The following is a 12,123-nucleotide window of genomic DNA, read 5'->3' as shown; positions in this document are numbered from 1 at the left end:
CATGCCAAATTCAAAGACACTTCTTCTGATACTCAGGCTGAACTTCAGCAGGTCATCTTGACCCTGTCTGAAGGCTGTGGTAGGTTTACTTCACCTTTGGTCCACAATAAAGTTAGGTTGCTTCAAAAAGGAATAAAATAAATATGTTTTGTTGAAATACATCAAACGCATGTTCTGTTGTTCAGATTTTGACCATAGCAGTTAACAAATTTGACTATGCAGCATTTGTATTATGCTAACTTCAGATATAACTCAGCATTATACTATAGAAATATACCAAAAACTGATCGAACATACTGCACAGCCAATAGAAGCTGTACAAACCACAGAAATAAAAGCTTATAATCATACACCTAATCAAAGTTGGTACAGCTGTTACAAATAAGAGACAAGAATCAAACATATTTGTCCTCTTTATTCATAAATATCACTCCTGTATGAATATAAAACAATCTTAAATTACTGCTTTTTTTTTTTTTTTTTTAAAGAAATACTCTGGTGTTATCATTGGAAGCGCCAGTTGAAAGTATTGCATATAGTCTTGGTAGTTGCTAATGACTACACCTCACTGTATATGTGATGATAAACCTTAGACGTGATACATAACTTACTTCCTCAGTAATATGAAAGAGAGGCCACTAAACATAGGTAAACAAAGACAGGAGTGATTCACCCACTTCAATTTGAAGTACAAATTTTAGTCATTCAATTACAAAAAAAATGTTACAGGTAAATAAAAAAAAAAACAAGGAAAACAAAAACAAAATCTATTAACAAACTTCAAGCACTCGAGCACTTCTGTTTAAAGTTAAATGCCTAGCTGTTACTCAGAAAACCAAAAAAAAAGGATGAAAAAGAGAAATCAAAATCTCCATTGGTATGCGAGTCACAAAAATATAAACTCTAATCTAGTATTTAGCAACAGCAGGCACTCCTGTGTTCAATGAATGAGGTAGCTAGACAGTAGGAACTGTACACAGGCTGAGATTTAAAGTGCCCCTATTATGCTTTGGGTGGTTTCCCTCATCCTTTTTTTGTGTTGTCTATAACAAATACAGTTTCTCTTTTCCCACAGAAAACATTGCTGCTGGACCGAAATACCTCATTCTGGATTTTGTTGCCTCTGAAATTTACATCACATTTTAAAAATACTCATATCCTTACTCTGTGCACATATACACCATATTTTAATACAAATTCACAACCAAGCTTCTTTTGTTTCCAAATTTTTCTGGTTTTGATGTTAGCCAGCAGACTGAGCATAAAATAGTGGAGACTATTTAGACTAATCTAAAGCGGCTGTCACTCTAACAAAACAATCACTTAGAAAGTTGAAAAGCATGTGTTTCTACTGTGGCTAAAGCCTTTTCTTTTTTTCTTTTTCTTTTTTTTTTTTTTAAATCAGGCAACAGATTGTAGAGGGCTAGGTCAATGCAACCTGAGCAGCAATGACAGCATGAAATAAATTCTGGTAGATCCCTAAAATAAAAAATTCAGACCCTCTAAATGAGCATAATTGGGGCACTTTAAGGAAGGAGAGGACAAGACTGAAATAAAGTCAGAGTATTGCAGCAGAGGTGAACAATATTCCAGTGATGAATGCCGAGTCCGGCTCCTCGTTTTTAGTCGCAGCATAGAAGGTAAATTTAAGAATGGAAGCAGAGTCTCCTCTGAAATGTGGACTGAACAGGAGAGCTTTCACCTCACCCTCTCGCTCTCAGTCATCTGCCACAGTCCCAGGTTTAACACTTTAAGGCACGGGAGCTGTGTTATCCTCTCCAAGCCCCTCTTGGTGATCTTAGTACAACCATACAGATCGATCCCTGTCAGCTGGCTCAAGTGGTCAGCTATCAATTCCAAGCCTTTGTCTGTGATTCGCACACACTGTCCAATGTTTAGAGTCTTGAGTTCGTGCATCTGGCGTACCATCCTGTTAATGCCATCGTCACTGATGTGACAAGAGCACAGAGACAGAGACTTCAGTTGATATAGCCCCTGGGCAATGTAAGCCAGGCTCTGGTCAGCAATCTTATCACAGAAGGAGACGTCAAGCCCGGTGAGCCGGAGGGAGCCCGTGGCCAGATGCATTATCCCGGTGTCACTGATGTTATCACACGACCGCAGGTTCAGGCTGCACAGGTGGGTCATGTGTGAAAGGGGGATCATCCCCGCATCAGATATCCCCCCACAGAAGCTGAGGTTGAGCACTTTGAGCTTGTTTAGGCCCTTTGAGATATGTTTGAGGGAGAGGTCGGTGAGCTTCTGGCAGTCCTGCAAAGTTAACTTCTCCAGGGTCAGGCAACCCTCTGCTGCACTGCGGGTCATACCAGACAGGTGGCCGATGCCCACGTCAGACACATGCCTGCAGCTACGCAGGTTAAGGCTCTTGAGTCTGTGCAAGCCCCAGGCAATGAGCAGCAGGCCCGTGTTGGTGATATTGCTGCATCCCCCGAGTTCAAGCACCTCCAGGTTTTTGAGGTACTGAGCGATCCTTCCCAGGCTGGAGTCAGTGATCTGTTTACAAAGGCTGAGGTTCAGCACTCGCAGGGATGAGATGTCCTGCACAAAGGCATGTCCGAGACCGTTGTCTGTGAGGTTGAAACACCCACACAGGTTAAGGCTTTCAATGTGCGGCATCCCCTGAATCACGTAACTCAGACTTCGCCTCAGGCTGAGAATCTGAACCTTCTTGATGCCCCGAGTCTGCAGGCTGGGGAACAGAGACGGGTTGGCTCGCCGCAGATGGAGCTTGGCTTCCACCCCCCTCCACACCGACTTGTGGTAGGACGCGTCTCTCCAGGCCGTGCACACTTGGGCTACTCTCCCTTTGTCCTTAACGTCCAGGTAACTGAAAATAATGGCCAAAATTTCCGGGAAAAGGCACGAGATATGCGTCTCCATTTCAAACATGTCTGCAGGCGGACTCCTTTTGGCAGCACAGGCTGTTTGTGAGCGACAATACTCCCCCGAAACTCTGCTGCCGAAGTTGCTGTCTGGCCCGGCAAACGTTAGCTAACGTCAGCTAGCATACAGACGAGCTACCGGACAGCTTCAAGTGTAGAATGACAAAAAGAAACATGCTCTATTAGAGTCAATAAAAAACAAGAGCACGCAAAATGACCACTAGCTGCACGGTACTGCTGACAAGGTGGAGGGAGAGGCAGGAGACTCAGAGATGGAGACGTAGTAGTTACCTAGCAAAGCTAGGCTAACAGCAGCGTCAGCTAGCTGTCCAAACTTGTAAGCTTCAAAGTCGGACAGCCCGTTCGTCCAAGACGCCCGGAACAGCTTATTCTTTACTCCAGCTCATGGTGACGCTTTTCTTAAACTCTCTTGTGTAGGAACTTTTATCTCTCTCGCTGTTTTCTCGTACAACGACAGCTGCCCGGCTCCTTTATCTTCTTTGGCATTTCCATCCCGGATCTCCCCCATGAATAAACCAACTGTTAGCGCACGGCGACTAGCGACTCCTACTGGATCCATGACACACTTTTTTTCTTTTTAAAATAAGATTGTATGGTTTTAAAAACAAAACAAAAAACCCCCCCAACAAACTCAATAGTGCTTTGCGATACTACAAATTTAGGTAGATCCGATACCAAGTAACCACAGGGCCAATATTGCCGATACTTTTAACTTACAAAAGCAGCTTATGTAGGGGAGAGCAGTGTGTCATGATCTACGTGATTAGATTGTAATTCTAAATCACATTTAGAATGTAATTCTAATCACATTTCAATCACCACTAAAAAATTTTTACTTTCCAAAAATACCATGTTAACACAACAAAACATTCCTTTCAGTTTTTCATGTATTTTGAAATACATGGACTGTAAATGTGCCTGTCTCTAAAAGGACTAGGTCACCTTCTGTTGTTTTTATGTGCTATGGGCTGCAAATAAAATAGATGTGTCAGTCAGCAAAAAAAGGGTACAGAAATTTTCACAAACTAAATTTTACTATGTTTGAGTTAAATTTTTCCATTTCCAATTCAGTAATTGATTTATCACAATGAAGTGATAAAAACCACTGAAAACATATCAAATGTTTAAACTGAGAAAGTGCAACATTTAAAGAAAAAATAAGGTTATTTTGAAATTGATGGCAGCACCATGTCTCAAAACAGTTGGGATAGGGCCATGTTTACCATTGTGTAGCACACCCTCTTCTTTTAACAACAGTCCATGAACATCTGGAAACTGACAAGACCATTTGCTGGGCTTTGGGGAGAGGAATGTTGTCCTGTTTTTGACTGATACTGGATTCTAGCTGCTCAACAGTCCCGAGTCTTTATTTGTTGTAGTTTTAGTTTCATAATGTAGCAAATATTTTCAAATGGTCTGAAAGGTCTGAGCTGCAGGCAGATCAGTTCAGCACCCTGACTCTCCGAATATGGTTTATCATTGTCTTGTTGAAACATCTGAATGAGAGCATTTGTAGCTCTAAAACCTGTACATACCTTCCAGTATTGATGGTGCCTTTGCAGATGTGAAAGCTGCCAGTTTCATAGGCATTAATGCACCCCAATACCATTAGAAAGACTAGTTAACACAGCGCTAATAACAAGCAAGATGGACCCTCTCTTCTTTAGATAAGAGGACAAGAGGTCCATGTTTTCCAAAAAGAATTTCACATTTAATTTATCTGAACACAGAACTGTTTTCCACTTTTCTTCAGTCCATTTTAAGTGAGCTTTGGTCCTGTGAAGATGGAGGCACAGCGAACTCTGTTCACAGGCATTCATTTCATGCAGTCATTTCAATTAAAAGTATCCAGAATTGATTTTCAGAGATTTCTGCAGATTCAGAAGTCAATATTTTATTCTGAAATTGTTCCAGAATTTGCAGAGTTACCTTTTTGCAGATTGTTAACCTCTATCCATCCCAACTTCTGAGAAGCTCTGGCTAATATACTCATTTTATACCCAGTCATGCCAATTAACCTAATTAACTACAACATGTTACTCCAGTTGTTGTTGTTGTTGTTGTTGTTGTTGTTGTTTTGTCTTTTTTGTTTTTTAATATTTTTCCTCATAAATTAAAATATCTCAGTTTAAACACTGGATGTTGAGTTTTCAGATTTGCAGATCACTGGATTGTGTTTTTATTCACATTTTAAACAGAATGGCAAATTTTTTGGAATTGGGATTGTACAATAAGGTAAAGTTAAATTACCTTAATGTTAAATAAAACACACCTAAATTGCCTTTCTACAGTTATAACTGTTAAAACTGGTATTTGTGATTCATCGACAGATCGGCTCATTTCCTATCAGGTTTCCAAGTGAGGCCTTTTAAAGACGGATATCTTCTGGTCTCAATACGTGAGGTGGAGAGGACAACGGATAAAAACCCTCTTCCATCTTAGTCATCATAATTTAACCACTTAATCTTACAGCAAGCCTTTGTACATGTACAAACAAGACTTTATACACCTCTGCAGAATTGATCATACATGTGTAAATAAATAAAGACAAATCTAGACAAAACAGGGCTTTGTGTCTGAAAAGTATATGTGCAAAGTATACAAGTGTATGCTTTGTGAGTTGTATTTGAAGCGCTACCAAAACAACAGTGTAGGACTGTTAGTTGAAAATGCAATAAGTAGTTGGTTTTTTTTTTTTTTTACATGTATAATTAATAATGCTGACTCTGATGGCTCAATATTTGAATGTCAAGTTTACTGGGCAGACAAGCTGACTCATAACTTTTATACACAGAAGAATAAGCATAAACATACAGCTAAACAAAGATAGCAGGGCAAAGCCAAACATGAATAAACATATCTATACGGCTTCCGTGTACGGAGAAAGTTGATGCACAAATATAAATTTAACCTAGATACACAAACATTCTTGTTCTTTGGCAGCTATATTAAACATCACACAGGAGCAAAGCACTAAAGAGCAACAGCAATAACCTCGGCACAGTGGCCAATATGATTTCCTAATTATCTTAGTTCATTATTTAAACGCCCTTAATCAGTTTAGAAAACAAAAAAGCTCTTCTACAATACATTATCGACACATTCTACATCCATGTAGAAGACAAATGCAAAGCTGGAAGTTCTGGTAGCCTATCACCACCACACAAAGACGACAGAAAGATGTAACCTGCTCCCATCTGTGACTCATGAAGGGATGCTCCAAGCTGCTGCTCAGTGAAAATAGTAAATATATATATATGTATATCTTATGACAACTTAGACTGAAACGAGTCAGTTTAAAAAATGTGTGTGTATCCAAATGCTTTGTGTTTTACCTCCAGTAATTATAGTATTATTATATTATAGTTAAGTAAAAAATAGTTGCCATGAATCATTGGTGTGTTACATACGCCATCTTCCTGAAATAGTCACACGTCCATCATCCTGTGTGGACTTGTTACTTTGCCTTAATGCCCTCAAACTGGCAGGAAGCCCAGAGTTACTGCAATGAGGCGTTCACTGACCTGGTCACCTCTGGCTGCCTAGAGGACACACAGCGGGTGCATTACACTGATTGCTCAGTGAGGAAAGGACGAGAGAGGGAAATCATTTTGCTGATTTACACACTGACAGTGACCGAGGACAGCAGGATTTAAAAAAAATCTTTTAGCCTCCTGTCAGTTTCATGCTGGCTCACTTCCACTTGGCTTATGGAGCAATGGCAAAACAGCTGCCGTGCTAAAGGTCTACAGCTTTGTGCGAGAACTAGCAGAGCTTATAATATTCTCTTTGGATATGAGAGTTTCAGATGCTGTGATGAGCCTCATGTCACTGTAAAGACTTTCCTGCTTTGGAATGACTTTTCTGTTATGTAGATTATTCTAATTATTCTTAGATGTTCATGCATGTGCTGTCCATGCAAATATATTTGTTGTTAATGATTCATTAAACTGACAATATCTCTTTTTTTCTTTCTGCTGAAAAAGCTGAAAAAGGTCGATTGAAATCCAACACACACAAACTTCTGTGTCTTTCTAATGAACTGGGTTTTGTGGTTTGTCAGACAAATGGAAGATCCTTTTTTGTATTTATTTATCTAAACAAATGTGGACAACAAGATTCCCAACTATCTCAGTATTAGGTTTGTACCGAAAGTCTCAAAGTGTAAGATTTCATGTCATGTGCTTGTGCAGCGGTGAGAATGTAGCGTCCCACCTTTGGCCTTTACTGCTAGAAATGCAGGGTCCACTGACTGCAGTTCTCCCAAGACCCTGAAACAATAAATATCTGTAATTCCTGGCATATTTCTGGGCTCCTGACTGTCTCCGGGCCTCTAAGTCGCTCACAAGGCTACCCCTTCCCCAGCTTAACCTCCACAATGCACACAACGTAGACTCTTACAGGTTATTTCAGAGCATTTCAAGGGACTGAAATACAGAAACTGCTCTTATACAAAGAAGGCTATAGTAGGTTTTAATGGGAAAAGCGTTGCAAGCCCGGTAATCAGGTACAAATGCAAAATGTTCTTCTGTAGTCGAACAGATAAGGTTACTCCTGTATGCGTGCAAAACGGTTCGGTACTGCTTTACATAGTTTATGTCATGATGTCAAGTATTGTTTACTTCCTTTCTGGTGGTGAAGAAAATGAACTGTTTATTTGAGTGATTAACTTTTTAAACTCCCCTCTGCAGTTTAAGGAAGTTTAACTGCACATTTAATCCCTGAGATATTTTAATATAAGAAAAAAAGAAGTGCAATTTGTATACAATAAAGAAATGTTGCTCTGTCAGCCGGACTCATAAATGTGTTACTTCGGTGTTGTATGAGTGGCCATTGGGGTCGTCTTTTTCAGCAGGAAAAGCTGTAAAACGAATGAAAACACAATTGGTTAAAATACCAAAATTTATGCTCTTCTTCACATTTCTCAAAGTCTTCCACTGGGGCCGGTTTAGAGTCTTTGCTGGGTCGATTTCTCCCCCCCCCCCAAACCCGGCCTCATGTTTGACACCCCTGCCTTAGAGCAAAGCTATAAACCTCCAAAATCACAGTACAAGCTATACATGCGTGCTTTGCACTGTTAGACTGATTTATGTATGTGTATATTCCTTAGGTTGTGGGCTACAGAGCAGCAGCCTGTGGTGAAAAGTCGGTAAATCAAAGAGGAGTGTCAGCATGAGTCATGACTGTATTCATAAACCTCCACACTGCATTTCTGTTTTCAAGTGGACAGATGAAAGACCCCTTTGAACATTTAAAATTATATATATATTTACATAAGAATGTATCACAACTTTAAAATGAAAAAGACGTGTACACCGACCTGTTTTGTTTTGGGAGATTATGATATGAAAAGGAAGAGAAGCTGACACTGCCTTTGAGTAAGAATACTCAACAGTCCTCTACACTGTCAAGCCAGCAACTATCCCTCTTACCTCCACACTCACACTCATCTTCTTCTCCTTCCTCATCATTAATTAATCAAGACCATTTTTAAGATCATGTATGTTTCTATTTTTAATTCTATAAAACACACCAGTCATGTTCTCAGAGGGTTTTTTTTCTTTCCTCCCACAAAGCAGATAACGTTCTGAAGTGTATAGAATTAACTCTGTAAAGCCTGAACCATTAAACAATAGCCAGAAAATTAAATATGTTTTGAAACTGGAGTGTTATTTGAGTTTTTATTTGGTGCAAGTTATTTGAGTTTTCTTGGGAAAAAACATCACACTGATACTGTAGTGATATGATACACTTGCCTTTACAGGGTTAGGTACTCTATGAATACGTGTGTGAAAAGCTTATTGTGGGTTGCAGTGTAAAGTACTTTGAGGGGTCAGGGTACATAAAGGGTACATAAAATCAACCAACCGAATCTGAACTACAGAGAACTGTTTAGCCACACAAATGAATAGACATCACTCAAAATGTATCTTCTTTAGCTGAAGGATATTTGTGTATTTATTTATTTTTCTTCTGTCTAAAGTCTCTGTGCTCAGCTGGGACAACCTCAGCCCAGCAGAGGGCAGTGCTGGACCGAGGAAACAAAAAAAAAGTGGCACTGTACCATCACGGTACACCAAATTAGATCATAAACATTTCAAAACAGAATCGGTAAGTCAAACAAACAGTTCAGATGATTTTACTTTTCATCTTATTCTTTACAGAGGGACGAATGTTTTCACCAGGAGTGTACAGACGGTCCAGTCGTAACATAACAAGATAACAGTCATAAGTGCAGAGTGACATGACAAGACAGGAAGGAAAGGAGCACTAAAGGCAGCAGGAGAGCAAGTGAGGGATGGTGATTCCCCTCTCGGCCTCCCCTGTGGCTGGACTTGTCTCTGCTAATGACCCTGTGTGCTGGCTCACACAGACAGATGGTGAATTAACTCCAATTAGCCCACTCTCACCAGATCTTCTCTGACAGCTCTCCACGCACCCACTCATACACACGCTTTGTCTTTTTTCTATTATAGTCATTTCATGGAAACACTAGCACAAACCACAACTGATACCTAAGTCTAGTGCACCATAACCAAAAACCAAGGCTGATACACACTATGTGGACTTCTGCTTTTTGCTCAGAAGTCCTCATGAACAACATTATGATACCACAGCATAAGCAATGCAGCACAATTCTTTGCATTTATTTGTGTCACATTTTGTCCGAAAGAAACAGGCCAACATCTGATTTCTCAAAATAATATTTGCAATTCTGCATCTAAACTCACTCTATAGCAGTTGAAAGCATTGACAAGAATTATTAATCAAAAATATAAACCAAATCACTGGGTGCAGATAAAACAATTCAACAAACAGTAGAAACTGATGTGTTACACACTGTCACTGTGGTTAACATATGCACTGTTTCTCACACTATTTTAGCCACACACAGAAAACCAAGCAGACTCACCAACCGGTACTGTGTGACCACCAGTCATTGTGTTGAGACCCAGCAAGCATGCCTATGCAGGCCCACAGTGGGTAAAGTTTAAGGCTCCGTGGTCAGGGCAAATGTGCACTGATCCCACATGGTCCTCAATTGGGTGCATCCGTAGTTTTCTTGTGGGTAAACCAATGAAAACCCGTCTGGGACGGTTTGCAGTTTTGCCATTTTGGGTCCCAGGGAGCGTTTTCTGTGGGCAACAGACAGTGGGCTTGTCCGTGGAGTCCCAAAGCATGAAACTGCTATCGACCCTGTGTGGGTACACCAACTCGGGGCCCAAGTATAGGTTTTTCCAGCCCACGAGGCCCCAAAGTTTACCCACAGATACCCACTGTGGACCTTCCCAGTCACGTTTGCTGGCAAGGAAAACATCATACAGGGAAATTACATACATGCATTAATCTTTTGGGAGGTTGTATCAGGAAGGACATGTAGTATAAATATCTGCCAAATCAAATCAGGTGACCAGCATAAGGAAGAGGTACCAGGCTGTTGTGGGTTTGTATGGTTCTTCCAAATGTTTCTGAGACCCATGTTTGCTGAACAAATATATTGTTAAATTGACAATATGTCTTGTTTCTTCAGACTTCAATCACCCAATCCAATAAACAACAACAATAACACAGAGTCAGTAGCAGAATAAACTGTTTGGCCCTGGCCGAGAAGATTTGGCAAGTTTCTCAACTCAACTCTGGTGCTCAACCAACAAATGCCCTCGTAGGACAGTCCACCTAGATGACAAGCATACTGTGGGTACACTGCAACCATACAATAGCCCCCACTGTGGACTCTGTTCTGCTTAGTGTGGGCAACCCACAGTCTGCCCACATGGACATTAAAGTAGGCATTCTTGCTATAGAGTATGTGCGGTCTGAATGGCCATCATTAATTCATTAATAAGTGACTGAAGTCGCATGTGTTTGCCAGTATTATTAACAAGGCTGCTCAGTTTATCACACTGATGAGAATATATCTCCAGTGTGTGTGTTTAACAGGTGTCCCTGCCATAAAAAGAGCTCCATCAGGGGGTTTGACTGGGCAAGTCCTCTTTGACCTCTGAACCTTCCTGTAAACAGGGTCGACAGGTGCTGAGTGCAGGGCAGAGGTCGGGAGGCTAGCTAGTCTGTGGCCTGACACTATCGAACTCAAAGCAAACATTATGAAAAAATGCAGCAAGATTGCCGCCCATAACCTTTTATCTCTGTGCAGTGTGAGTATTGTGTACGGGCTGTATATGCTACTGCAGTAAAACTGTGTTAAAATATGTGTGTGAGAGAGAGAGAGTGAAGTAATCCCTTAAATCTCTTTAGCTGTTCTGATGCATACTTCAGAGCATGGAGGCAGTATGGACAGCAGCTGTCTGTGAGGGCTGTGTGACCCCGCCAGCACAGAGGGTACAAAAGAAATCGAAACACCACCTGACCCCTGACCTCAGCTCAGAGCATGTCACACACACTGTTTGTTGTTGAGGATGGACTGGAGTAGACTTATCATTACTCTCCAAATCTCTCCCAACTCTCTCCTGTGTTTACGAGTGTGTAAGTGTGTGTGCTCCTCCTGTTGGCATAACACTGAAGCGAAAAGACAAGTGTCACTGAATCATTATGTCGAGAGAGTGAAAATATGAGGGAGGGAGGTAGCTGGGAAGTGAAAAATGAAACAAATGAGAAGCGATGAGTGAGATGTGGGTTGTAGTGTAGAGGTGTTGATGTGTGCATCTATGAGTGGCGGAGGCAAACCACAAGAAAAGCAGGGAGACGAGATACAAATGAGGAAAAATGGATAGGAAGATAGAACAGGGATAAATTAAGATGAAAGTTCAGGAATGCAAGCATTCATGCTCATTTCCAGAGCCACTTTATTAGAGTAGCTTTGCATGATTAACATGCCACAATAATCCATATCTATCTTATATCTGGTCTTCAGCGTCTGTCTTAAACGTGCTGTTTAAACAACCTTAAGGAAGCTTTTTGTGATTTGCTGCCCCTTGTTTACAGATGGTTTAAACTGTAGGTGGGAGGACAGCTGTTGAGTTGACCATATTAGGAATATCCCCTTTTTTATATCATACAGTTCCACAAATTGTCTAAAACTGAGGCCTTGTTGCAGAGTAATGTCTGAATTTATTCTGATGGATGTGTCTCTTTTAAAGGATAATTCTGTTTATTTTCTTTTAAACTTATTGTATTATCCATTACCCACAATATGTCCAAATTGTCCATTACCCACAATATGATTGTAGTGCTTTGGCTC

The 12,123-nt window shown here is 40.6% G+C and overlaps 1 protein-coding gene across 1 annotated transcript; it reads right to left on the bottom strand.

Moving 5' to 3' along the window:
• Window positions 1-395: 395 nt before the first annotated feature.
• LOC102294486 (F-box/LRR-repeat protein 14) lies at window positions 396-3,462 on the bottom strand. The gene has a single exon (XM_005934157.3). It carries the CDS (start codon window positions 2,908-2,910, stop codon window positions 1,699-1,701), a length of 1,212 nt encoding a protein of 403 aa, XP_005934219.1. The 5' UTR covers window positions 2,911-3,462; the 3' UTR covers window positions 396-1,698.
• Window positions 3,463-12,123: the final 8,661 nt, after the last annotated feature.

Source organism: Haplochromis burtoni, unplaced genomic scaffold (assembly GCF_018398535.1).
Source record: "Haplochromis burtoni strain Fernald_Lab_line unplaced genomic scaffold, NCSU_Asbu1 Contig_179, whole genome shotgun sequence".
Taxonomy (NCBI): domain Eukaryota; kingdom Metazoa; phylum Chordata; class Actinopteri; order Cichliformes; family Cichlidae; genus Haplochromis; species Haplochromis burtoni.
This window is presented reverse-complemented; position numbering and strand designations above follow the sequence as displayed.

Coding starts and splice junctions, on each gene's coding strand:
- LOC102294486 (XM_005934157.3), bottom strand. CDS start 2,910: ATGTTTGAAATGGAGACGCATATCTCGTGCCTTTTCCCGGAAATTTTG.